The sequence below is a fragment of the Electrophorus electricus genome, chromosome 15, assembly GCF_013358815.1.
Source record: "Electrophorus electricus isolate fEleEle1 chromosome 15, fEleEle1.pri, whole genome shotgun sequence".
Classification (NCBI taxonomy): Eukaryota; Metazoa; Chordata; class Actinopteri; order Gymnotiformes; family Gymnotidae; genus Electrophorus; species Electrophorus electricus.
The window spans coordinates 3,470,427-3,497,939 of NC_049549.1; the positions used below are offsets into that span (position 1 = coordinate 3,470,427).

Sequence of the window (27,513 nt, forward strand, 5' to 3'; positions counted from 1 at the left end):
TCCACACTGTTTGAAACATAATATTGACCCTTTAATCGAAAATAAAACAACTTCGTATCGTTTTGACCACAGTATAGGCGCAGCGTTAGACAGTTCTTAATCGAATACAAGTGTCATCTGCGCACGGCCACGACACAGCCGTAAACACGCGCCGTTTATTTGCACGCTTGGCACGGCTTTCATCGTTCACCGTTATGACCGAAATCACGTGTTTGGTCATCCCCGTGCATATAGCGTTGTATCACCGAACCGCACTACAAGTCCCAGAGTTCAACGCGCTCCCGTTCCCGTTGTTTCGGGTTCGTGTTTCTACCGGAGAGGCGGTAGGCATGATGTCATTATAGAAGCGAAGGGAGCTGCACTCACTGGGAGCAGAAACCCAGACTGGGAGGACGGGTTTGGTGTAACGTGCTGGATAAAGGCCGTAGGACAGACTGGAAGGCTGCGGAGTAAATCAGTCTGGGGTGAATCCCCGTCCGTCCGGTAAGTGCAGGCACATGAACATCATTTATATCCGTTATGTGAAGTAGTGCAGCCGAGGAGGGACCCAGCTGGACGATACACGCATTCTACTGGATAGCTGGCTAAGAACAGCTGCTGTTGTTTTATAAAACAAGGAACAGTCCGTTTTCAGGGTAATGAGGAATGAAAGCAGGCAGTGGTGGGGTTTATTCCTCCTTGATAAACAGTACTGGGGTTTATTCCTCCTTGATAAACAGTCCTGGGGTTTATTGCTTGCTCTCCATCACTGCGGACGTCCTTCTCTTCACTAGGACTGACTAGGGAAGCTCAGTAAAGCAGCATTTGATTTAAGACAGCTAGCCTAGCTAAGTTAGCCAGAAATCTTCACTTGGGTTAGAAGTAGAAAATCAGTTTTTGTCTCTGTTGGTACCTTTCTGCAGGAAAATAAGTGGTCAGTGGTTTTATTTATATTTATATATATATTTTCCTCGGCAGCACACTGAGAACAGAGCAGCACTGTTCAGTTTGGCTCTGCTTTTCAAATACTTCAAAAATCACAGTCATGGTCTATCATGGTCTTCATTTTCTCATGATTATTGCAGACAGAAGTTTTTTTTGTGTGTGTGTGTGTGTGTGTGTGTGTGTGTGAGAGAATGTGTGTGTTGGCTTGGCATGGGATGGCCCCTCTTTATATGCCTTGTTTCTTTATTGCAGTCCTCTCAGCATCCTAGCACGGGCCTTGGCAACGAGACCATTTAAACGCATGCACAACAGGGCTTGCCCATGGCAACATGACACGTAGAGGGAGACAAAATACAACAAAGCATTTAATCTGTTATCTTAAAGAATTCTGCTCATTTGGCAGAGTGCTGTCAGCTCTTCTTTTCTTTCTTTCAAGGATGACTCAAGTATAATTGAACCTATTTTAGAAATGTCTAAGAGTAAATTAAAATAAGAAAATATTACTTATTTATGAGGATTCAGTAAAGCGTGTGATTGTGCAAATTATTTAGGTTGTACATGCATTAGGACTTCTAGGAGAAGTTGAAGAATCCCAGAAGCTGAAGTAAGACTGGCTAGTGAGTTGGCATTACATGGTTCTAAATCATTCATCTTTTCCTGCTGCTCAGCGAAGTGCAACCATGGAGGATTATGACTACCTGTTTAAAATAGTGCTGGTAGGAAACGCAGGTGTGGGCAAAACCTGCCTCGTCAGACGCTTCACTCAGGTCTGTGCTCTTCTTCTTTGTGTTAAATTCCAATAAAAATGTTTATGATATAAACTAATTATTGACAGTAGTTCAGATCAGTTATGATTCCGCAAATCAGGCAGGCCTCCTCTCATGGCCTGTTAGCGTGTTTTAGGTGACATCCAGCCTTCTGGTCTGGATCTAATGGTGGCTGGCCTGTGCCCTTTAGAAACCCATTCAGTCCTTTATAATGGCCTGAGTGTAATTAGATTATACTTTTTATTTGTGGTGTCTGTCCCTGTTTCTGTGGTTCTAGGGCCTGTTTCCACCTGGTCAAGGTGCCACTATCGGGGTTGATTTCATGATCAAAACTGTGGAAATAAAAGGGATGAAGGTAAAGGTATGTGTGTGCCATTTCTTCAGAAGCTCTTTGGAAGAATATATATTTATTTAGTCTACTGTGATACTAAGCCCAGGATTTAGTCTACTCTGATATTGAGCCCAGGATTTACTGTTCTGTACTGTTCTGAACTATTCAATATTTTTGTTATAGGCAGGTGCTGCAGGTTCTTTTATATATATATATATATTACACACACACACACACACACACACACACATATAATATGTATATGTGTATATATGTGTGTATGCATGTATGAATATATATATATGTATGTATGTATGTATGTATGTATGTATATATATATATATAATATTTAGTCTACTCTGATACTGAGCCCAGGATTTACTGTTCTGTACTATTGAATATTTTTGTTATAGGCAGGTGCTGCAGGTTCATATATAATGTGTGTGTGTGTGTGTGTGTGTTTTTATATATATATATATATATCCAGTAAGGGCCTGGAATGATACAAGACATTTTTGTGACTTGAAACCCCGTTTTCAGTGAACTGTTTCTGGATATGGATGTTCTACTCCATAGTTTAATTAAGAGGTGACCTCATCCCGTTTCCCGTTTTAGTGCACGTGGAAACTGGGCCCAGCGAGTCCTGGTTCAGCCACCAAGCGGCTGCATTGATCGCTAGATTTTCTGATGTGTGCAGCTCCAGATCTGGGACACAGCAGGCCAGGAGAGGTTCCGCTCCATCACACAGAGTTACTACCGCAGCGCTAATGCCCTCATCCTCACCTATGACATCACCTGCGAGGATTCCTTCCGCTGCCTACCTGAGTGGCTGAGGGAGATCGAGCAGTATGCCAACAACCAAGTGGTGACAATCTTAGTTGGTGAGCATTCGCAGTGTTTCCCCACCCTATACAGCCCTTAGAAAAGCAGCCAACACAATTGCTTTGTGTAAATAGATTTACTGAATATTTTGGTGTCTAGTTACTGTTCTGTAAACACACATCTTTATTGATGTTTAATACATTTTTTTTGTTTAATAATAAATTTACATGTACAGACTTGGCTGGGTTCGTTCTGAGTACTATACTGACCTTGCTGATCCTGCTGCTGTTGTTAACAGGGAATAAGACTGACTTGGCTGAGAGGCGTGAGGTCCCCGTACGGAGAGCAGAGGAGTTTGCTGAGGCACAGAGTATGTTGTACCTGGAAACATCCGCCAAAGAGTCAGACAACGTGGAGAAGCTGTTCCTGGATCTGGCCTGCGAGCTGATCCGGGAGGCCCAGCAGAACACGCTGGACAACACAGACCGAGCCCCTGTGCCAGGAGAAGGCAAGCCAATCAGCTACCTCAGCTGCTGCAGCGTCAACTAGAGCAGCTCATGGCTGATTTGGCTAATGGCTCTAGCTCCTCCCCCATCGGGGGCAGGGGTGGTTGCATGCGTGCAATGGTCTCTCTCTGCCACTCTACTGTTGAGCTCACTTGTTTAATGCTTACCAGAACTCTGCGTATTTTTAAAACTGCTCCCTCTACGCCTAGAGTGCCGAGCGGAGACGACGTATGCTGCTACCACTAAGGGGCGCCGAAATGCTAGCTGGTGTATGTAAAGGAAACTCACAGGCCAGACAATGAGATTTGATGCACTTCAGTATAACGCTATACATGTATAAGCAAATGTGTCTACTATATGAGATATTTGAGCAAAAATACAGGTCTTCACCAGCAGTGTGACCCCACTTTCTAAGTCACAGAATATTAGCATCTCACATGCTAACATAGAACACAAAATGTGTACTGTGGTGTGTTGCCATCCACCCTAGTTCAGCTCTACAGCTCAGCTAATAATGAGATTATTATGTTTTAAACCTATTGCTCACTTTCAGGTTCTAGAGTGCACCAGGAGTGCATCATTGTGAACGTGCTTTAGTAGTGCATTATCCACACATTAACGAACACTTCTATTTTGTTTTTTGTCAGATCACTTTTTGGTCAGAATCATATTTTTGCATTCTTGGGGGGGTTGTTAGCTGAGCTTGCTTCTGTTTCTGAATGTGTTCTGTATGTTTACAGGGCTTCACTGGCTGGAACTGCACCTTCAGTTGGCTTACAGCTTGCACCGGTCTAAATTCATCATACAGTCACTTGGGTGTAGGCTGTTGCTGAACTTGCATTGAATTTCCCAGGTTCCCTGAAGCCAGTTTTAGGTGCAGGCTGACTAACCCACCCTGGATGATTAGGGCGCATTTGTCTCATGAACCCTCTGTGGCCAGTGCACTTAAAACGATTCAATTATAAACACTATGGAAATAAGCATTTGTGCATAACTAGGGCTCTTGAATGAAGCCCATGTCAACATTCTGATAAACTGTACTATATGAACAGTGTACGGTGGCACATTTTAATTGTTGGATTTGAAATGAAACGGGTGATTAGTTCAGTGATGTGAACATTCATATTGGGTGAGCATCTAGGAATTGCAGCGCTTTTGGACGCTCTTTGGTCTTCAGGAGAGTAGGTGTAATTGGACAGGGTCCTTGCGAGGCGTGTGTGCATCAGGCCCGAGAGCAAACGCAAGCGTTGTCGTTGGTTCCAGCAGTGTCTCCTGCATCCAGGAGTCTGTAACTGTTCTTGGCAAATGAGGACTGAGTGGTAATGAAGCAGAAAGCTCATAAAGATGAAACATTAGCTGTATTCTAATCTGGTTTTTTTCTGGAGACATATGAACACAATGCTAGTGCTAGTACACGACCTGAGTCTACGTCAGAGTGATCACAAGAGAACAGGCTTGAAACATGGAAGTGCTTTTCTCCCGTTCTTCAAAACATGGTGGTCTTGGGCCTTCTTGGCTACCTGGGGAACTGGATGTCTGTGACCACAGGGGCAACAGCAGGCTGAATCTGTGTAGAGGAGCTATTTTACTGTTCACATCTAGCCAAATACCTCCGAGGTTATTGGCCACTGGTTCCTCTTGTAGCAGGACAGTCAGTCCAAATGAGAAAGCCAGTGGGGTTATTTATGACTGATTTCAGTTCCACTGAGCTTGCATTTCACTTACTTGAGACTGCAAAGAAACTCTGAAACAAGAAGGAACTGAAAAAGAGTCTTGGTTGCAAAGGATTTGCAACAATTTCTAAATACAACAGTTTGATTTAAGGTTCTCAGGTTGCCAATAACGTTTGGCCCCTGAAATTAGCAGAACATAAAGTGGTGTGATTGCCATGTAGTCCAGCAGGGACATAAATACTCTAACCTTTTGGACATAAATACTCTACCCCTGGGACGTAAATACTCTAAGCCTTGGACATAAATACTCATAAAAACTCACATGCTAGTTATGCAGTAATACACCTGCAAACTGTCTTACTTCCTTCGTCCTGTGGATGCCTTGGAGCGTCTTTACTAGTTTATCAGTAATTATAGATATGATATTGACTCCTTCATATTTTAATTCCTTTGTGTTAAAGTAGAGAACACAATCATTTCTGCAGGAATTCTGTACCCATGTTCCCTGTAGCTTTGGGAATTGAGACTGTGTTTCCGCACACTGTCCTGTAAAGAGGGACATGGTTCAATCCTCATCAGTAAATGGCTACCTTAGATCCCCAAAATGTAGACTAAGTATGAAAGAAACTCCACATGTAGTTTATAATTGAGTAGAGACTTCTGTACCATCACTCAGAGCCAGGAGCCTCTCAGTCTTTCTAAGTGCTGTTTAAATGTCTTAATGCCTGTTTCATTCCAAATTTTACCTCCCAACATGTAGTCTATAAGTAATCTGTATGAAGGTTTTTCAAATCTTGCCTTTCTCTCATTTGAAGCTAACATTATATTAATATCATATGTTAACATATATGATGTAAATATATAATATTAGTATATAGTGCATATAATGGGAAGCTTTTTTTCTTTAGTGAAGTTTTGGTGCTGTGTGTTTAAAGCTTTTGACCGGGAGTGAGCACGTGGGTGATCTGTTATGTTTGTTTTTTTTCCCAGCACAGTCAGTCTTGGCGTTTTATTACTTCATAACATAACAGGTTAATTCTTCTTTTTTCAATGTGATGTGATGTCATGAAGGGTTTGTTCCTGCTCTGTTCTTCATTGATGTTGCTGTGCATCAGTTTGAACCCATTGGATCGTCACCGCCATGTCGATATGACTATATTCTCTGGTTGTTTGCACCTGTACTACAATGGAACTGTGAATCTCATCTTTTGTAAATTGTCAATGTTTTACTTGCTGCTAAAAAGCATGTACATTTCACTTTCTGATTCATTTTTACTCGTACATTTGGAAGAGAGTGAAAACAGCATAGATATGCCTCTTAGGATTAAGAATGTCTTGTCTCTTTTTGGTTGTGCCATCTGTGATAAGGATTCAGCCATTTTGTTTATTGAATTTCAACAGACCACACAACCCCTCTTCCAAATCCATAAATAACTTGTGGTCTGCTCAGTGACATAATGATGCTTTTAAACTCTGGAATCGTTTGATTTGATCTAGCCTTTCCTTTGACTGCATCATGTTTGTGTCGACATTGATACCCTGTTAGCTGTTACTCTATTATGGCCATATTTTATATTAACACATTTTTATTTCAAAGTGAGTACCTTTTCTAATCGTGTATATACACTGTTTTGTATATGCGCTGTGTCATGTCATGCACAATATGCTCTTTGTAAGGTAACTTGATGGTTTTATTTTACAGTCTACCAGTGGGACCTTGGTCCTTTCTTCTATATGTGTTAGGCCCAAATTTACAGAAGAGCATTCTAAAACTTTTTACAGGTTTCTTAATCTTAACTATTATATTTTTATGAACCATTTCATTATATAAAATCTATTGTTCTCTAGGTGATAAATGTCCTTTACATAGAGAGAAAGCGATACCATTTTCTTGGAATGACCTTTTGGGAGTATTATCACAGTTTCATGTTTGGAGACAAAAGGTATTTTAGTTCAGACAGTTATATTTGAGCGGCATGTTTTTGTTTTTTAATTTTCATACTGTGTAGAGTGCAAGTCATATAAAAACTCAATTAAACACCAAGTTACGACACTAATTTTCTTATACACTGAAATTTCTTCTTACTAATATATTAGATAATAACACTCATTCAAGCATTAAATTGGTGTCGGACGATATAAGACACTGGTGGAGGGCCTAATATCTGTGTAGAGTAACAGCAGCAAGAGTCAAACTGCAACTCCCAGCAGCCATTGCGAATGAATATGCCCAGTCTGTAAAATGTGCCCGAACACGTCTTCACGACGGCCGTAAAGTGTGCCGCTGTTGTGGCTAGGCATTGGGCGGCCAGACAGACCACGCAAAGACGCGCTGTGCTTTTCTTCCTCACTGAGTTGACCATGTCCAACACGTGGAGTCTTAGAGAAACGGAGAGCGTTGTCCACACGGCCAATTTCGCTTTTTTTTGACAAGTGGCCAAAATGTATGAAACAGTCTGAATATTTTTCATGAAATAGGCTGGTTGCACGTCTGCTCCTTAGAACCGAAACATCTGAAACATCTGATGTCCTTAAACATCTCAGCTACTGACTGTTCGTAGACAGGTCCTCTATCGTCCATAACCCCAACCCTTAAGCATCTCGGCTCCTGTTCCAAGTCATTTGACAGGTTCCCTCCTCCTTCCGTATGCACGTCCTCAGGGGAGTTTGGAGGCTTCGGAGGAGTTTGGAGGAGTTTGGAGGGACTTCACCACTCAGCCATGGCAGTCCGGGTCACGCCTGTCCGTCTCGCGGCTCTGCTCGTTACTATGAGCTGCGCTCGTGCGCTCGCGCTCCAGCGCAATCATATTTTAGGGAGAGCCACGCGAGGTTTCTCCGAGTCGAAGCGCGTGTACTACAGAACTTTGTACTTCGATCAGCAGGTAAGCTATTTTATAACTAGTCACTTCATTTCAGCGTGTGGTACAGCTCACGAGCCTAATCGATGACCAGCAACTCGTGACGGATCCAATAACTGCTGCAGATTTCCTTAAATCTAGAAGCAGGAGCGTGTGGCTGCAAAGCTGCGTGCCCTGTAATGAAGCCTGTGGCTGTACATATCATTAACCCGTGCACAGTCTACACGCGGAACTCCTTTTAACTTCCACGGAGTGAAACTGGAATGCCAAATTGTTAATCGCCTGAGAGTCTTCAGCATGGGCTCGCTGTATATGCGTGGTCCATCATGTTTGACTGGGCTTCCTCTGCGGGTTTCCTGCATGCTCTGGCCAGTCTCTTCTCCACTTCTGTGTCTGTAGACGGGGAGCTTTCCCTGATACTGGCTGTCATCCAGGAAGGATTTATTTAAATAGAAAGTGAGTGTTAAAAGCTCTGTCTGCGTCTGCTTCAAGTCAGTACACATCCATGAAGTATTTCATTAAACTACTTACATATCTCAGCTTTGGAGAAAATAAGCAAAAAATAAAAAAATAAAAAAATTATGCTGACAATTCGCACTGTGTGGGAACTGCTGACCCGATGTGGGAATGGCTAATGAAAAATTCCATCTTCTTTAAAACAAAAAGAAGCCTGCAGTCTGGTCTGTGGATGCAATTACCTTTTGTCCTGAGCACATCAGATTGAAAGGAATTGTTTAACAGTGTCTTTTTGGCTTCATGGTGCTAATTTAATTTCCTGGGGCCTAGGGAAGTGTGATGTCATTTCCTGATCTGTGCCATATTGTCCTGATCTTTTTCCTTGTTCAGCTCTTAATGGATTGTAATCAGTAGCAGGCAGTTGTGCTGGCTTTAAACCATTGTGCACGGTTCTTTGTAGAATGGTTAGCCTGCCACTAAAAGAACCTGCTGTATTTAAATATGATTTGTTGCATTTAAATATGACACATAAAATATATGTATTTTAATATGAATATTAATAATATTAGTTCTTAATATTTGATTAGTTTAAAAGTGATTGAGTTCTCATGTGAGACTGCCACAGGGTTAGGCATCACCTAACACACACCAGGACACACTACAGCACTCCACAGCACACCAGGGCACACCACATCACTCCACAGCACACCACATCACACCAAGGCACTCCACAGCACACCAGGGCACACCAGAGCACTCCAGAGCCAGCTAGTTCTCTTCAAACAGCTAATTGCACATGGTTTGAGGGATATAGATTTTTTATACTTTATTAAATAGCATTAATTTCATACATAAAATGCTGCTAAATGCATTGTTAATAGTGATTTTACAAAACGTTTAAACTTTTATAAAATCATCAAAGGAAAGTGAAGTTCTCATTGATCCAGACTAGTGATCATAAACCAGAGTTTACAACCGAGACAAACAGCAAAAACAATGGAGGAGCAAAATCAAGTTTAAACAAAACTCCCACACATTTGATAAAACAGAATATTACAAACATAAACATCACACAGGCCTTCATAAAATAAAGCTTAAGTGTTCTTTAAAAAACAAAAAAACATTTTTTTGTGTTTAATTCTTTAGGAAACCATTTTTAGGTAGTTCCTTCTGGCAGACTGCTAGTTCTGCTTTTTTTTTTTTTTTTTTTTTTTTTTTTGCATCATTTTAAGTTTAGGGGATTTCCTTTAGCGTCTGTTCCTGAGGATTCATCAGACAGACATTTTGTGTGTGGTTATGAACTACAGAAACATAAGTTCGGAGGAGAGATTTGGGATGTTGTAACAACATGAAACTGCTCGTCACAGGACACAAATCTTAGCAGTGTTCATATGACTCCAGCTGCAAACAAATGAACACAAATGAAGTAATTCAACATGGTGGGTATTAATTCAATACTGGGAAATTATGTTTTGTATATTTATTTATTCTTTAGTGATGTCCCCTCACACTACTCATGTAATGTGTTAGGGTGGGTGGTGTGAGTGATGTCCCCTCTAAAGTTTAAATGAAACCTGTGCCACCGCATGTGTATATTTACAGTATTAACAGAATAAAGATGCAGTGAAGTAGTAAAGTAAGGATTGTGTGAGCACTATTATTGGTGTTATTAATCTTCAGCACAGTGTGTGTGTACTATTATTATTGCTCTTCAGTGCAGAGATGAGGGCTGTGTTTCCATTATGAGGTTATTCATTATGAACAGGACTTTAAGGGGATACATGTGATTCAGTGAGCAGTGTGTGTTATATTGTAGAGATTTTATGTATAGTTTACTGTTATGAATTTATTAATGACCACAAGGTGTCACCAGAGTTCCAAGCCAGTTTGACTTTGATGTATGTGTGTGTTTGGGGAGAGAGACACAACACAACCTAGTTTGCTTTCAGTACACTGCAAATCTTTTTGCAAATGTGTTAAAACAAGTGTGTTTTCATGTATTTGGAAAAAAAAACTATGGCACCACTGAGGTTAGATTTTCATGGCTTGAGAGAATGTTTATTTAGTTTGAAACATTTTAAAGCCTGTGAAACCAGTGACAGTTATTTGACTCAAAGCCAAGATCTGACTGTTGGGGGAAATGAAACTTTTGGCCCTGGGAATCGTTTTACTGTCACAGGCTCATAAGATTTCTGCCTCTTTTTCTCCAAAGGGAGGGGAAGAAGAATGTAAAAAAAATAAATAAATAAAAATGACCACAAAAGCGAACATTCATTATTTATTGGGTAAGATTGAAGTAGCGGGGCATTAAGACCCAGCAGGCAGCTTTGGAACCCTGCTGGAGTTTCTCCTCTCACTTCCCCTGAGTGTGGAGAGAAGGAAGAACTGCATACGCGGCCTGGGCTGGTGGAGCCGGAACTAATGTGAAAGCCCTGAGGCCTGGCGTTGGATTTTAATACAAATTGAACCTAATTACCCTTCCATAGTCCCCCAGAGGTTTTCCACTTGACAATACAAAAATGGCTTAGGGCCAGGTGACCAATGAGAACACCCAGCATTAATGAAGCTTAAGTCCAGGTGACCAATGAGAACACCCTGCGTTAATGATGTTGGTCTCATGGATTCTACACCTACAGGTGTTAGAGATTTAGGTCTCAATTTTCTCCAAGATTCATCTGCCACTCAGAATTCCAAGTGTTGGGATTGAGTGTATTCTTAAATTAACTGTTTATATTTGTGGCCTTGTAACAAACACTGACGGCAGCTACCCTACACAGGATTCAAACCCAGGGCTGACAGGAGGTGAATGTGAGCTCTGGTCCCACTGGACCAGAGAGCCAGACAGTGTTCTCTCACAGTCATACATAAGAGAATTAACTCATAAATGCAGTGTGGACTGTAAATAGTGTTATATTCTGCGTTATTCTTTTGTAGATTGACCACTTTGGGTTTTTGGAGAATGGTCTGTTCAAACAAAGGTACCTTCTCAGTGACCAGCACTGGCGTCAGAACGGCCCCATTCTGTTCTACACCGGCAATGAAGGAGACATCACGTGGTTCTGTAACAACACTGTAATTATCAAACGTAACGATCTCACTCGGCCGCTAAACGTAGATCAAAGTGATGCAAAGTGCAAATACTAAATACTGCAAATACCTCATATAAAACTGTGTCAGCAATATACATTTATTGTGTGTGTGTGTGTGTGTGTGTGTGTGTGTGGTAAAGGGCTTCACGTGGGACGTAGCAGAGGAAATGGGAGCCATGCTTGTTTTTGCTGAACACCGTTACTACGGCGAGTCCCTGCCTTTTGGGGAGGAATCTTACAGCGTAAGTTGTGCAGTGCAGACTGCAGCTTGGGTCATGGTGCTGTCATCTTTCACGGAGGACCATGTGACCTTTTTTGTCTTTCAGAATGCCAAGTACCTGAACTACCTGACGTCGGAGCAGGCTTTGGCTGACTTTGCAGTGTTGATCAAATCCTTGAAGGCGTCTGTGACTGGAGCTCAGAACAGCCCCGTCATCGCAGTGGGAGGCTCCTATGGGGGAATGCTGGCTGCCTGGCTCAGGATGAAATACCCCAGTGTAGTTACAGGGTGAGTTACCCCAGTGTAGTTACAGGGCGAGTTAGCCCATTGTAGTTACAGGGCGAGTTAGCCCATTGTAGTTACAGGGCGAGTTAGCCCAGTGCAGTTACAGGGCGAGTTAGCCCAGTGCAGTTACAGGGCGAGTTACCCCAGTGTAGTTACAGGGCGAGTTACCCCAGTGTAGTTACAGGGCGAGTTACCCCAGTGTAGTTACAGGGCGAGTTACCCCAGTGTAGTTACAGTGCAAGTTACCTGAGTGTAGCTACAGTGCAAGTTACCCCAGTGTAGTTACAGGGCAAGTTACCCCAGTGTAGTTACAGGGCAAGTTACCCCAGTGTAGTTAAAGGGCAAGTTACCCCAGCGAAATTACAAGGCCAGATACCCCAGTGCAGTTACAGGGCGAGTTACCCCAGTGCAGTTACAGGGCGAGTTACCCCAGTGCAGTTACAGGGCGAGTTACCCCAGTGCAGCTACAGGGCGAGTTACCCCAGTGCAGCTACAGGGCGAGTTACCCCTGTGTAGTTACAAGGCCAGATACCCCAGTGTAGTTACAGTGCAAGTTACCCCTGTGTAGCTACAGGGCTAGTTACCCCTGTGTAGCTACAGGGCTAGTTACCCCTGTGTAGTTACAGGGCTAGTTACCCCAGTGTAGTTACAGGGCTAGTTACCCCAGTGTAGTTACAGGGCTAGTTACCCCAGTGTAGTTATCCTTTATATTACTGTCTCGGTTTCTTATGCTATATTCTTCAAATAAGCCACAGGTGTCTGTGAACAGTAAGTGAACAGCACAAATGGAAATGGGGGTGAAAATATCAACTCAAACATTCACTCACAAGAACAGTCTCAGTCTGTGACTAGTGAGCACCAGCCTTTGTTGTTGTTTTTGTTTGTTTGTTGTTGTCGTTTCCCGCAGTGCTCTGGCTGCGTCTGCCCCAATCTGGCAGTTCACTGACATGGTGCCCTGTGGGGATTTCTACAAAATAGTCACCCAAGACTTTGCCAAGAGCGGAATCAACTGTAGCAAGTCCATCAGGAGGTCATGGATGGCTATCAGCAATGTGTCGTCCACGGGTCAGCATGGACCAAAGTTACTGATGAGCAAACGTCTTCGTCAGGCTTTTTGTGTTCTGCTGATTATGACTAACACGGTGCTATTTAAACAAAAGTCATTATTTTAGTTGTGTCACATTTCTCAGAAATTACAGAAATTTACAGAAAAATCATTTTTGGACTTGTTGTTTAATTCTTAGTATAATAGGCTTTCAAAATAATGTATCCTTCCAAGAACATTGACACTGAGATGAGGTGTTTCTCAGCATTTGTGAGAGATGATTCATCCAGGGAACTGAGCAGTGTGAAGTTCCTCAGATAATTGTTCTTTGTTTCTGGGTTTTTGTGTGCCACCAGGTGAAGGTCTCCAGTGGCTTTCTGAGGAGTTTGGGCTTTGCGCTCCACTCAAACCCCAGGATGTGGATGACTTCAGGGCCTGGCTGCAGGAAACCTGGGTCAACTTGGCCATGGTGGATTATCCATATGAGGCTAACTTCCTCCAGCACCTCCCACGGTGGCCGGTTAAGGTACTGCACACTCAGCCGACCTTCACGAGCTGCCCTTTATCAAAACAAGCAGTTGGATTTGTAACCGGAGAAGCTGACGGTTACAAAGCTGATGGTAAATCAGAATGTTTTTTTTGTTGAGTGACTTGCTCAAGTAAAAAAAGACAATCGCAAGTTCTTTGCACTTTATATTTTTATATATGTACATAGCGAGATGTGTTGTATGCACATTTAAAATATATTTAAATCAACAAAGTGAGCAGGAAAAATAGATTACAGAATGCACTGAGGAACTGCTTCCAGAGAAAAGTGAGTAACTTGTTGGCCCCAGGATCATCCGCACAAACGCCCACAGATGGCGATGGGGGGGGGGGGTATTTTACAAGAATGTTATACCTCTTTTAAAGTAGAAGATTGATTATTTAATCACGAATTAATCAGTGCTTCCCATGCCCCTGTAAGGCATGTTAAAAATGATCCCCTAGTAACCACTGAGCACCTCTGTGTGTGAGGGTAACAAGACCCTCGTTAATGCCTTTCACAACAAACTGCTTGGGCTGACGAGGCACACAAGTTTTATAATTGCTTGTTTGCCTCAGAAGCATCATTAATATTCATAAAGAAGCATCATTAATATTCATAAAGTGCTGTTTTGGTGTTGAATTTGAGATCTCTTTGATCACATGCTGTTGGTAGTTCCCTATTCTTTTCCCTGTTAGCTTCCTGTAGGCAAATACTGATCTGGGATCTGAGATCTGGGCAGGTTCTGTTCGGGTTCTGTGCGGTCCGAGCACACTGTTCTGTCTGGAGCTGCACTGGTGCAGTAATGCAGTACTGTGACTACAACTATGACAATAATGTCATTTGACGCACATTTAATTCAAACAGTTCACTTATTATGTTTCTCTTGAAATTTACTTCCTATTTGTTTTGGTTGTTATCGAGGTGTTTATGTGGGTGTCATTGAGGTGTTTACATGGATGTTATGATTGAGGAGTTTATGTGGACGTTGTGATCAAGTTGTTTATGTGGATGTTGTGACTGAGGTTTTTGCATGAATGTTGTGACTGAAGTGTTTACCTGGATGTTGTGATTGAGGTGTTTACGTGGATATTGTTGTGATTGAGGTGTTTACATGGATCTTGTGCACATGTCATGGTAATGCATTGTTTCCTGATGGCAGATGTGTTTTGTGTCTTTAGTGATCAGAACAGTGAATAATTGCTTTTTTCACCTTCAGAAGTCATCTTGATAATTGGTATAGTTGTTATTAAGAGTAATAAATAAAGTTTAAAAATAATAAAGTTTAAAAGCATGTCATTAATTTTCTTAAGTTTCCCAAGAGAGAGTGAAAGAGACCTGTAGGTACCATCCAATCAGGTGTCATTCCTGTATTCCAGCACTTGTTGGTGTGGCAAATTGAAAATAGTAATTTTGGAGTGTTTTTGCGCTAATCTGATAATGTATGCAGTCCCTAGAGGTGTTTAAAGCAGTTCAGACAGTGGGTGCAAAGAAGGGCCTTTTAATGACAAAGCTAATGTGATTATGGTAGTGACGGTGAGGAAGGCATGCTGGGAGCTTAGAGCAGGGCAATCTGCAGGCGGAGATGAATGTTTAAGCCTAATCCCATCTGAAAAGCAGAGAGGGGTTGCTTTCCACAGCCACGGCAGGTTTTGTCATGGAGGGAGTCTTAGCTGAGACATGTGTGTAGACCACCTCATGCACAGACCACCTTCTCTTTTAGAGCTTAAACAAAACCCTTAGCAACAAACTCTTTGCTAACTCCACTCTTCTTGAAGTTTCTAGCCACTCAACACCCAAGGTGTGACCCCCTTCTAATGACGCCAGAATCATGTGGGTGTCATAGACCTTTAGAACAAAAAAACAAAGTAGCTTCACTGCAGCACTGCGGTGTGTGTTTTTGTGTGTGTGTGTGTTGACAGTTTCTCTGTTACAGCACTGCAGTGTGTGTGTGTGTGTGTGTGTGTGTGTGTGTGTGTGTGTGTGTGTGTGTGTGTGTGTGTGTGTGTGTTGACAGTTTCTCCACTGCGGCACTGCAGTGTGTGTGTGCGTGTGTTTACAGTTTACTCACTGCAGCACTGTGGTGTGTGTGTGTGTGCGTGTGCGTGTGTTGACAGTTTCTCCACTGCAGTGTGTGTGTGTGTGTGTGTTTTGACAGTTTTTCCACTGCGGCGTGTGTGTGTTGACAGTTTCTCGGTTACAGCACTGCAGTGTGTGTGTGTGTGTGTGTGTGTGTGTGTGTGTGTGTGTGTGTGTGTGTGTGTGTTGACAGTTTCTCCACTGCGGCACTGCAGTGTGTGTGTGCGTGTTTACAGTTTACTCACTGCAGCACTGTGGTGTGTGTGCCAGCTCTCCACAGATAAATCCCACTGCTACATTCCCCCAGAAAGGCCAGGACATTTTTTTCCAGAAACTTTAGGTGAAACTGAACCTAATCAATTTTTCCCTGATTCTGTGCATATTGAACTGTACAACTTCATATGAAAAACAAAAAGAAAAAAATAGATGTGCTATATAATAGCAATAGATGTTTATGCTGTATAACCTATATATAACCTCGGCTGCCCCAAAACAGCTGAAAGAGAAAGTGTGTGCATGTGTGTGTTTGCGTGGGTGTGTGTATGTGTATGTGTATGTGTGTGTGTGTGTGTGTGTGTGTGTGTGTGTGTGTGTGTGTGTGTGTGTGTGTGTGTGTGTGTGTGTGTGTGCGCGTGTTTTAAAATGATGTTATTCAATTTGGATTTCCAGGTTGTCTGCACACATCTCCAGTTTGATAGCGGCGTGACAGACAGGCAGCTGTTACATGGAGTATCACAGGCAGTGAAAGTGTACTACAACTACACAGGAAGCGCTGTTTGTCTCAACATGTCAGAGACCGCTACAGGAAGTCTGGGCACCAGGGGCTGGTACTACCAGGTAGAACCTTAGGATGACTACTGATCACCTCACGGGATACAGTACAGTATCTACAGTACAGAGTCTACAGTATACGGTACAGACTCTACATTATATAGTACAGTCTACAGTACAGACTCTGTAGTACAGAGTCTACAGTATATTGTACAGACTCTACAGTACAGAGTCTACAGTATACAGTACAGAGACTACAGTGTACAATACAGACTCTGCACTACAGAGTCTACAGTATACAGTACAGACTCTACAGTACAGAATCTACAGTCTACAGTATACAGTCTACAGTATACAGAGTCTACAGTATACAGTACAGAGTCTACAGTATACGGTACAGACTCTACAGACTCTACAGTATATAGTACAGAGTCTACAGTATACGGTACAGACTCTACAGTACAGAGTCTACAATATATTGTACAGAGTCTACAGTACAGAATCTACAGTACAGAGTCTACAGTATACAGTACAGAGGCTACAGTACAGAGTCTACAGTATATGGTACAGACTCTACAGTATATAGTACAGGCTCTACAGTACAGAGTCTACAATATATTGTACAGAGTCTACAGTACAGAATCTACAGTACAGAGTCTACAGTATACAGCAAAAAAGTCTACAGTATACAGTACAGATACTATAGTGTACAGTACAGAGGCTACAGTACAGAGTCTACAGTATACAGCACAGAGTCTACAGTATATAGTACAGAATCTACAGTACAGACTCTGCAGTATATGGTACAGTCTACAGTACAGACTCTACAGTGTGCAGTACAGACTCTACAGTGTATGGTCCAGACTCTACAGTATACAGTACAGAGTCTACAGTATACAGTACAGACTCTACAGTATACGGTACAGAGTCTACAGTATATGGTCCAGACTCTACAGTATACAGTACAGAGTCTACAGTATATGGTACAGACTCTACAGTATACGGTACAGAGTCTACAGTATATAGTACAGAGTCTACAGTATACGGTACAGACTCTACAGTACAGAGTCTACAGTATACAGTACAGAGTCTACAGTATACGGTACAGACTCTACAGTACAGAGTCTACAGTATACAGTACAGAGTCTACAGTATACGGTACAGACTCTACAGTACAGAGTCTACAGTATACAGTACAGAGTCTACAGTATACGGTACAGACTCTACAGTACAGAGTCTACAGTATACAGTACAGAGTCTACAGTATACGGTACAGACTCTACAGTACAGAGTCTACAGTATACAGTACAGAGTCTACAGTATACAGTACAGACTCTACAGTACAGAGTCTACAGTATATGGTACAGACTCTACAGTATATGGTACAGAGTCTACAGTATATAGTACAGAGTCTACAGTATATAGTACAGAGTCTACAGTATACGGTACAGACTCTACAGTACAGAGTCTACAGTATACAGTACAGAGTCTACAGTATACGGTACAGACTCTACAGTACAGAGTCTACAGTATACAGTACAGAGTCTACAGTATACGGTACAGACTCTACAGTACAGAGTCTACAGTATACGGTACAGACTCTACAGTATACGGTACAGAGTCTACAGTATATAGTACAGAGTCTACAGTATACGGTACAGACTCTACAGTACAGAGTCTACAGTATATAGTACAGAGTCTACAGTATACGGTACAGACTCTACAGTACAGAGTCTACAGTATACGGTACAGACTCTACAGTACAGAGTCTACAGTATACGGTACAGACTCTACAGTATATAGTACAGAGTCTACAGTATACGGTACAGACTCTACAGTATACAGTACAGAGTCTACAGTATATAGTACAGAGTCTACAGTATACGGTACAGACTCTACAGTACAGAGTCTACAGTATATAGTACAGAGTCTACAGTATACGGTATAGACTCTACAGTACAGAGTCTACAGTATACAGTACAGAGTCTACAGTATACGGTACAGACTCTACAGTACAGAGTCTACAGTATATAGTACAGAGTCTACAGTATACGGTACAGACTCTACAGTACAGAGTCTACAGTATACGGTACAGACTCTACAGTACAGAGTCTACAGTATACGGTACAGACTCTACAGTACAGAGTCTACAGTATACGGTACAGACTCTACAGTATACACACGTGTATTAATGACCTCTATCAATAATACTGACTTAAATGCCAAAAATAATGCATTACATTTCATTGTAATTAATGTAATGAATTAATGATTCACCAGAATGACTGTGCCGCAGTGCTCACAGCTGTGTCGATCTGCCTGCATCCATGATGCCAGCTCTTCTGCCCTCTGCGTAGGCCTGTACGGAGATGGTGATGCCCATGTGCACAGATGGCATTCAGGACATGTTTGAGCCGCAGTCCTGGAGTCTGCAGGCTTTCTCCGACGAGTGCTACGGCCTGTTTGGAGTACGGCCGCGGGAACACTGGGCCAGCATGGCGTACGGAGGGAAGAAGATCAACTCCCACAGCAACATTATCTTCAGGCGAGTCAAACGTCTGGTGCTCCTCACTGAAAGGTCCCTACATAGCACTTACCACCTGATTCTCTGTGTTTTTTCTAAAGCACGTAGGAAATGGAGCTCGCTTTTTGGTGTGATCAGTGAAGTCGATGTTCATTTCTACTGTGCTGTCTCCACTCTGACTTTAGCAATGGAGACCTGGACCCCTGGAAGAGTGGTGGTGTGACCAAGAGCCTTTCAGACTCTCTGGTTGCCATAGTGATCCCAGACGGAGCTCATCACCTTGACCTCCGCTATAGTAATGAGCATGACCCCCAGTCTGTTATCCAGGCCCGTGCCCTGGAACTGCAGCACATCAAGCAGTGGATCAAGCAGGAGCAGGTATAGGGAACAGGTGTAGGGTATAGGGTAACCACTATAGGGTAACCATTATAGGGTAACAGATAAGTGCTTATTAATGCTTATAAATGCTTATTAAGATAAGCACAAAAGCGCTGGGAGCCAAATACAGTTTAGTAAGCTTGACCAAAACAGAAGTGCTTTGTATGTAATTAGACTTTCTTAAATAATGTTTCTCTTTCATCTGTTTTAGAACAACTGATAGAAATAAACAGGTTTTCCTGTCAAATCAGTCATTCAAATAATTGTATGAACATGTCAAGTATACTGATATATGATGGCACAAGTTATGAAGTTTCAATGACATTTGATTGCATTGTTACAATCTTTAATTCAACAGAAATCAAATAAAAATCAGGGTAAAATCAAATAAAAATCAGGGTAAAATATTGTTCTGCAGTGCAGTTCTGCTGGAAAAACAGCAGAATTTCCTGAGGAACTTTTTTTAAGTGGATAATGCTTTTTTCACTCAAAGCCTCATTCCTACAAGAATTATATGTTCAGGACATTACCCAAGGTATTACTCAGGTCATTACCTGGCCCATTGCCCGGGGCATTACCCAGCTGGCCAAGGTTGAAGAGTGGATGCTCCCATCCATGCAGGCTGTAGTTCAGCAAAAGTGTTCAGTAACGTGGATGTTAAGATTCTGGTGGTAAGGTCATTAAAGTCATGTCAGCTGCTGGGATGATCTCACACATCTTCTTGGGATCCTGTTGTCCGTGAGTCGGTGATTCTGGTCTCCTGTAATGTTGAGCTATGCTATGGCATTAACCTTGTGTTGAATTAATTTCCTGGTCTCACTTATTCACATTGACAAGTCTAAACATACTTTTTAGAAATAATGGGCATTTCTTTTACAGCTCTTTTACATTCTTTGTATATTTCCTCACTAAATGATCATCTTATAACATTCTTATAACATTAGTTAGTTGAATATTTAAAGGATCACTCAAACAGGCGAGGCATAATGCATTTGTCTGAAATCACTGTAGTGATTCCTAACCTTCTTGAAAAGATGTTGATCCTCATATAGTTTCTTGTATGTGAGAGTACTGAAGTCATTTTATTGCAGATGATGTACTAAAGCAAAGTGTTAGAACATGCTTAATTTAATTCCGGGACAAATGTAATCTGAAAAGTAAAAAAACTACACACACATACAGACACACACACACACACACACAAATGACATCATAGCCAACGGAGAGCTTCTGTAGTGACTCGAGTCCTGCAGGGATGGTTCCATTTCCTGTTCTTCCTCGGCAGTCGCTCTTGTGTGATTTAATAAAAGTCCCCAGCGTTGGGCAATAAAGAGGCTCTGACTGTGCTGGCAGGAGGCAGGCGGTGTAAAGCGGGACAGTGCAGGACCGTGACTTGTGCAGCTGAGCCTGCAGGACTTCACACTCCGGTTCATCCCTGGTAACTCCAACCTCTCCAAATCTTCGTACCTCCGCATCCCTCGTCTCTGGCAGACCGGCTCCTGCTGTCAGCGTTATTAATCTTCCAGGCTGGGCCCAGGGAAGGGCTTGGCTCGCTCGAGGGATGGAGCACAGGGTTGACGCGTCGGAGATGGAGGGAGGTTGACTGGGATAAAGTAATGGATGGGGAATAGTCGTGGATAGTGGAACGTTGGAGGTCTGCAGGACTGCTGCTCCTCCATGCAGTGACTCGCTAGGTTCCGCTGTGGGGAGCCGTACACGCCTGTGCTAGCATCGCAGTGCTGGATCTGAGTCTTCTGCTCAGGTGGGCTGGTGAGCACATGAGGGTTGGCGTACAAGGGTGGAGTAACTATTCTAAGGCCTGAGACATGTATCCAGGAGAACTGCACCTGATCACAGTACTGCAGATGTCCTAATGCATGAATATTTAGGGTGATGCTGTTGTCTCCTGTTGGGACAGTAAGTTTTTATAGAGGTCTCTGATGGAGTACGGGTGTAAGTTAACAAGACTGGAAATATCTATCTTCCTGGACACACCTGAATATGGTCATTTGGTTTCTCTCTGAAGATACGGAGCAGTGCTGTGATGCCGTTGTTGTTGTGACCGTATCTCTGTGTTTTCAGGAATGTTTGCTGCTGCCATTAATTTTGCTGTTCCTTTTCCTTCTGGACACTTCCATTTGTTATTAGGATTCTGCTGACCCAGACTGTGTGGACCTGCCTGTGTCCAGCCTGTGCTAATACAGACCACACACTAGCAAGAAGAGATTGTGTGTGTGTGTGTGTGTGTGTGTGTGTGTGTGTGTGTGTGTGTGTGTGTGTGTGTGTGTGTGTGTGTGTGTGAGAGAGAGAGAGAGAGTTAGGGGGGTAACTTGCTTTGACAGCCGAGGTTGATGCAGAGGGATTTGGGGGCGGAGCAAAGTAGTGGGGTGGGTGTGCTGTGTTTGTAAAATCCCAGGTCAAAGGGCAGGCAGCACACTGTGTAACGATAACGGAACAATACACTTTTACAAAGGAACGTTTGCTTAAGCAGCTTTCCAGGGCCGTGAATCGAAAGCGGAAAGATGAATGTTGTTGCCTCGTTTGTTCTCACGCGCAGACGTGCGCTCACCTCTGTTTGACCTTGGTTATGCTTTTCTTCCCGTTTAATAACTTGTGTTATATGGGCTACAGTGACCTGTTGTCTTTGGATATGTTTTATATTCAAGTGAAAATATTGCTGAATGTTCAAAGTTTCAGATGTATTTCCCCACACAGTACACACGTAGTAGATTTGCACGTCTTTGGAAGTTCAAGTGGACAAGAATTCCTTTGCTCTCTTTTCTTTAATGTAATGCAGTTCCCTCTCTCCTCTACCCCTCCTCTGATCCTCTCGCCCTTTATGTGGCCATAGAAACTGGTTTCCGGAATCAGTGCGTCAGGCCCTCAAATGTGAATGACGCACGTACAAAAGCTCTGTGCGGGAAGAGGAGAAAATATCAGCCATTAGTCTGGTGATGTCACTGTGCCAAAATTAGGCGGCAGAAGAAAGCGAGGATGTGGAAGCTTATTCAGAAAGGAGTGAAAGGAAAGAGTGTGCTGCCAAGCCTCGATGTGGAGGGGTCATTCCCGACTTTAATGTTAGAGTTATTCCTGACTTTAATGTTAGTCATTCCCGATTTTATCATTAGAGTCATTCTCGATTTTAATGTTAGTCATTCCCAACTTTAATGTTAATCATTCCTGACTTTAATGTTGGTCATTCCCAACTTTAATGTTATAGTCATTCCCAACTTTAATGTAGGTTATGCTTTTAACAATATTAACCTTCTGAGCAAAAACATGCAAGTGTAACAATCTCTTATTTTTCAATTAAAAAAAAATATATTCACACATTAGGAAACTAAAATATATTTCACAGTTTTCATGATTAATATGTCATTGGAATCTCATTGAAATCATTGATATTAACATAAGATATGACATATATGAATAAGGTAGAAGCTCCTACACTAAGAAGAATGTATGAATAAGGTAGAAGCTCCTACACTAAGTAAAGCAAAGCTTGTTTTTTCCACTGCTGTGCAGCTGTGTGTTGGGAGGTGATTGCAGTGTCTCTGGGTCCCTATTCAGGCCCGAGCGTCGAGCTGGGCCACAGATAATTAGATTAGTGCTATCAGTTTCACTCTTCCTTTCTCCATTGGAATTTACATGATAATAGCACTCTTGACGGTCCCTCTTTCTCAAAAGCATTTGGCTTAAAAAAAAAAAAAAAAAAACTCCTCCTGCCAAACATCCAAATGACCCACTGCCTCACCTTAAACGCAGGGAGGGAAAAAGAAGATTCCTGGGAAAATCCTTCCAGAAAGATGAAAAAACTCAAGATATAGGAAAATCAATGCCGTGGCAAGTCACACAGTCTGGCAAGGGAATGGGATGAAACATTTATTACTGGGGACACTATAAACTTTGTGCCATTTAATGACTCGGAGAGTGTTCCTGGGATATGAGGGATTCAGTAAGGATCAGAGAACATGTACATCCAAGGCTATTTAAAGTATAGTTTCAAATGAATCAAATATCTTCATTACATTGTTACATTCTTAATAGCTACATTTATTTTCACTGTGATGCGTAACATTCCAACTCTGTCTAAAATTGTTTCGTATTAAGGGTCTCTGTGAGGACCCATTATCAAAATTTCTCACTTTTCTTCCAGCGGTGTATAAAAGCTCTGGAAGTGCATTTTGCTCGCGGGCGGATCAGCATGGCCGGCAGCGTGTCGCTCGGAGTTGGGACAGCTCTCATTCGTCCGTTCATTCTTAGCCAAGAAACTTCCTGTAAACACGGGTTTGTTTACAGCAGCCAGTGTGCTCATACCCGGGATTTCTTAAGGTCAACATTTCTTCTGGCACTCTGGCGCTGATCTGCACTTTAGTCCCTTTAATTTAACAGCTCCGGCAGCTTTTCTAGTTAAATCGACTGTTCATTATTGAGCCCCATTTTACGAAGGGCTGTGAGGTGCAGTTTAATGAATCTCAGGCACAAAGATGCCTTTCACTGCTCAAGGAAGAATGGAAGCTATTTAGACTCTGTAGGGCTGTATGTCAAAGGGAACCCATAATAGTTGTCAGGCACAGGCTAAAATTCCCACTGGTGCGGGAATGCACGAGAAATGAACGTACAACACAGGCAGATTAAGACACTAGCAGGATAATGGAGAATACAGGCAGATTAAGACACTAGCAGGAAACTAGAGATTACACGCAGCAGTACAGTATAACCTAAATGGAAGCACACATTTCCAAACCCAGCATTGAGAATGTCCCCGATCACGCAGACATGTTGACTGATGAGTTTTGTCCTCTACAGTACAGAATACGTACACAGCGTGGGACACATTTACAGTGCAGAAGACAGAGCGTATGGATCACATCCAGTTGTTTATGCTTGTGTGGAAAGTACGTATTACAAAAGTTAAATGACATATTGTAAAATGAAATACATATTCCACAATTAGATGACCATATTCCAAAATTAAATGACATATTCTAAAAACATGGTTTTGAATTGTAATTTTCTGTGCCCAATGTTGGATGATAAGAAGAAAAAAAAACATACAAATATCGTTCATTGTCTTAGATCCTGTATTTTGCATGTCACACTATGTTACTAATGGTTTCTAGAATATTGTTTAATACAGAAATGACCCCTGTGTTTAAATAAAATGCTGCATCTAATCAGTATGATGTTACAAAGGAACTCTCCCAGATCCAAGAAAAATGGAGTTATTGGTCATGAAAGTAATAAATATCAGAATATAACTGCACATGCAAACTTAATATTATCAATTTATCGAAGTCCAATATTGTTTTCTCTAAATCCTGAATAAAATAAGAGTAAATACTAAATAGTAAACACTAAAATACTGAAGATGTTTTTTGCACATTTCTGGATGTGTTTAAATGTATTGGTCAAGCTTGCTGCCTCTAATGTTGTGGCATTGTAATGTTCACATCCACAGGCACAATGGGACCAGCCTGGGACAGTTGAACAAGTGGCTATTGTCTTTTTGCTCAGTGGGATGCCTCAGACAAATCCCTCCTAGTTGCAGGTGGTCAGGCGTGAGCAAAGAGTTAAGTCCCAGGGTCCCTCTGCCCCTCCTCCTTTATGTCTTGACATCATTGGCCCTGCCCCCTAAAATTCCCCAGCCTTCCCCCAAAGCCTGTGCCCCAGTCTTGCTTTCGGTAGTTAAAAGAAACACTGCGTGCACTTAACGCAAAAACAGCGGGTTAGCGGCTCATTAACCTGAACTTCTTCCAGAAAAGCACGCTTTAGTGATGGTGTACGGGTCTAATTCGGAGTACCACTGGACATCTTGGGAGTAGTTGTTGTGGAAAGACATGGCTGTTCAGACTGCCATCATGAACTCACAGTTCCTTGGTTTCTGCTTTCCTGGCTCGGTAATGGAGTTTGGGGCAGAGAAGGTTCTGGAAAGACGGCTGCTGGGTGAGGTGGACGGCGAGGGCGACGTCAGACAGACGAGCCGCGATCTGCTCAGCTTCATCAACTCTGCCTCCAGCAACATCAAACTGGCTTTGGACAAACCCGTGAAGTCCAAGAGGAAAGTCAACCACCGCAAGTACCTGCAGAAGCAGATCAAGAGATGCACGGGCATCACGGCCCCTGTGAGCATGTCAGCTCAGGAGTCGTGCAAGAGACCAGATTCCAGCCAAGCTCCAGCCAGCGTCCTGCAGAGCAAAACGCCCCCCAAACGCGACGGGCTGCAAGAGAGCCTACAGAGTAAAAGTCTGGCTGCACTCTTCAACGCTGCCCAGGAGGTGCGAGGGGAGCGGCCCAGAAAACCTCCGCTACGCCATCGCAACTTGCCCCGGTCCTTCTTCACCGAGCCAGCCAGCAGCTCCAGTGTCACGTCTACCTCTGGCATGTCCCTCAAAGACCTCGAACGGGGAAATCCAGACGCAGCAGAGTTCTTCGAGCTCCTGGGGCCTGACTACAGCAACATGGTCAGTGAGCAGGAGGTCTTCCACACTCCGTCCCCCAGGATACAGCAGGGCTCTGGAGGCCCTGAGCCGGGCGTGTTGGACTCCCACCATTTTGTGACGGGAGGTTTCCTGTATGCAGAACCATGGGGCACCAACAGTGTGCAAGCATACAAGAAGACCGAGGGGACGAGGACAGGAGCCGCACAGCCGGCCCTGTATGGCAGCACGCAGCCACCGGGGCCAGCCGGGGCCCCCTGCTCTCTCTCCCTCTACAGCTTCTCTGACTACTCTGGCTCTCAGGTTTCGTACGATCAGACGGGCGGATACGGCCGGACCAGTTTCCCTCCCCTTTAAGAGACGTAGCCTTCCTTTTCTAGTAGAACCGTTTTCAACATCAGTCTGGAAAAAAGAATAAAGATGTTCATCTCTATGACAGTAAACGAGAAGGAAGACTCGGCCTTGATTTCTTATTTGTTGAAATATTTGCCTGAAAACCCGCAGCTGGATAATCGACCCGCGCGTGTGGCGTCCTGGAATCTCTGAAAGCTCACGTCTCAGTCGGAGGTGAACCTACAGCCTGTATGTCTGATCCAAGCACAGAACTCAACTCACAGAACTCATCCTTCTGTTTTTGCTCATTCAAAGAGATGCAGTCCTCAAGGTGGACTTGTTTTTAGAATATTATCTCAGGGTCTTATTTCACTTGCTTCCATGTTTAAAAATAGCTACAGCCATGTAGGTCTAAAGAAAAAATATTTTAAAAGAAAGATTACTTTGTACTTTTAATATAACAAGAGCTGTATTAGGTTGTGACTCTGCAGTTATAATTAATGTAGTGCAGAAAGTTGATTTCAAAATGAATACTAGCATTTTTAATGCACTCTACATCAGACACTTTGCAGAATAACCTGTCAGTAGTAGACTGTACAGTTAATTATACAAAGGCCTGCTTAGAAGCATGTGCACGTCACTTTCTTCAAAAGCAATACTGGCCTCTGTAATTGATCAATAGTGGCCTCTGTGATTGATCAATAGTGGCCTGTGTAATTGATCAATAGTGGCCTGTGTAATCAATTAATTCCTTTACGGTTGCAATAACAATAAATGATCGTTTAATACATTACTGACAGAGTAGATACAAAGCTATTAAAATGGACTCCCAAATGGATTTGGACTTATCACTACATTCTAACTTTGGTATAGGAGTGAAAAAGATAATAGATATTGGACATTTCTAATTAATGTGTAAAACGGCAAAGCTACACATTAGATCACTCTAACATGTAGAGTTATATTTAACTCTTTTTATTGTACAAGGGACACGTTTTGACTAATAAGCACCTGTGTTTGCAACGTATAAGATGTTAAAAACTCTGGTGGCTTCTCGTGTAGTTCACAGTAAATCTCAAACTGTCAGCAGGAATAATGTTCAGGTAGGCCAAGCTCATTTTTAGGTGCTGACACTTGATTCCAGTTTTGCTGTGTGTTTTTTCCTCTGCCTCGTGTGAACGGTAGGAGTAACATTGTATATGTAGAATCGACCATTAAGTGTGCTTGTTCGATCTGTGATGAGGCACAATAAAGCTGGTCTTTATTCCTGTCAGACTCTCAGCCTCTTCATAGAGTTTGGTTAAACACAACCTGTTACTACCCTGAAATGTTTTAAAACCATGTTTCAAACTTTCCAAAGTCAGCAGAACTTGAATGGTCTGGTTATCTCCAGCAGGCTTATAGTGCCCTCTATAGACTAAAGGAGAGTAGCCAACTGTTTCTGCAGCTCTTCCAGACAAGTATTCCTTATATATGTGATGTACTG

The 27,513-nt window shown here is 42.6% G+C and overlaps 3 protein-coding genes across 5 annotated transcripts; all 3 read left to right on the top strand.

Annotated features, from left to right (window-relative positions):
• Window positions 1–319: 319 nt before the first annotated feature.
• Window positions 320–7,080, top strand: rab30 (RAB30, member RAS oncogene family). Of its 2 annotated transcripts, XM_026995692.2 has the most exons (6): window positions 320–483; window positions 1,593–1,691; window positions 1,969–2,052; window positions 2,720–2,903; window positions 3,143–3,352; window positions 4,091–7,080. In XM_026995692.2, the coding sequence occupies exons 2-6, from the start codon at window positions 1,605–1,607 to the stop codon at window positions 4,192–4,194; spliced, it is 669 nt and encodes a 222-aa protein (XP_026851493.1). In that variant the 5' UTR covers window positions 320–483; window positions 1,593–1,604; the 3' UTR covers window positions 4,195–7,080. The 2 variants fall into 2 exon arrangements, with proteins under 2 accessions (XP_026851493.1, XP_026851494.1); XM_026995693.2 differs by having other exon boundaries at window positions 3,143–4,184.
• A 93-nt stretch (window positions 7,081–7,173) lies between these two features.
• Window positions 7,174–19,958, top strand: prcp (prolylcarboxypeptidase (angiotensinase C)). Of its 2 annotated transcripts, none has more exons than XM_026995690.2 (9): window positions 7,174–7,905; window positions 11,272–11,409; window positions 11,567–11,668; window positions 11,753–11,934; window positions 12,839–12,996; window positions 13,333–13,502; window positions 16,251–16,418; window positions 18,710–18,897; window positions 19,062–19,958. In XM_026995690.2, exons 1-9 carry the CDS (start codon window positions 7,744–7,746, stop codon window positions 19,258–19,260), a joined length of 1,467 nt encoding a protein of 488 aa, XP_026851491.2. In that variant the 5' UTR covers window positions 7,174–7,743; the 3' UTR covers window positions 19,261–19,958. The 2 variants fall into 2 exon arrangements, with proteins under 2 accessions (XP_026851491.2, XP_026851492.2); XM_026995691.2 differs by lacking the exon at window positions 7,174–7,905 and adding an exon at window positions 9,642–9,776.
• Window positions 19,959–23,009: 3,051 nt separating this feature from the next.
• On the top strand, window positions 23,010–27,302 carry LOC113567618 (protein FAM181B). Its single transcript, XM_026995698.2, has 2 exons — window positions 23,010–24,152; window positions 24,716–27,302. Exon 2 carries the CDS (start codon window positions 25,095–25,097, stop codon window positions 26,049–26,051), a length of 957 nt encoding a protein of 318 aa, XP_026851499.2. The 5' UTR covers window positions 23,010–24,152; window positions 24,716–25,094; the 3' UTR covers window positions 26,052–27,302.
• Window positions 27,303–27,513: the final 211 nt, after the last annotated feature.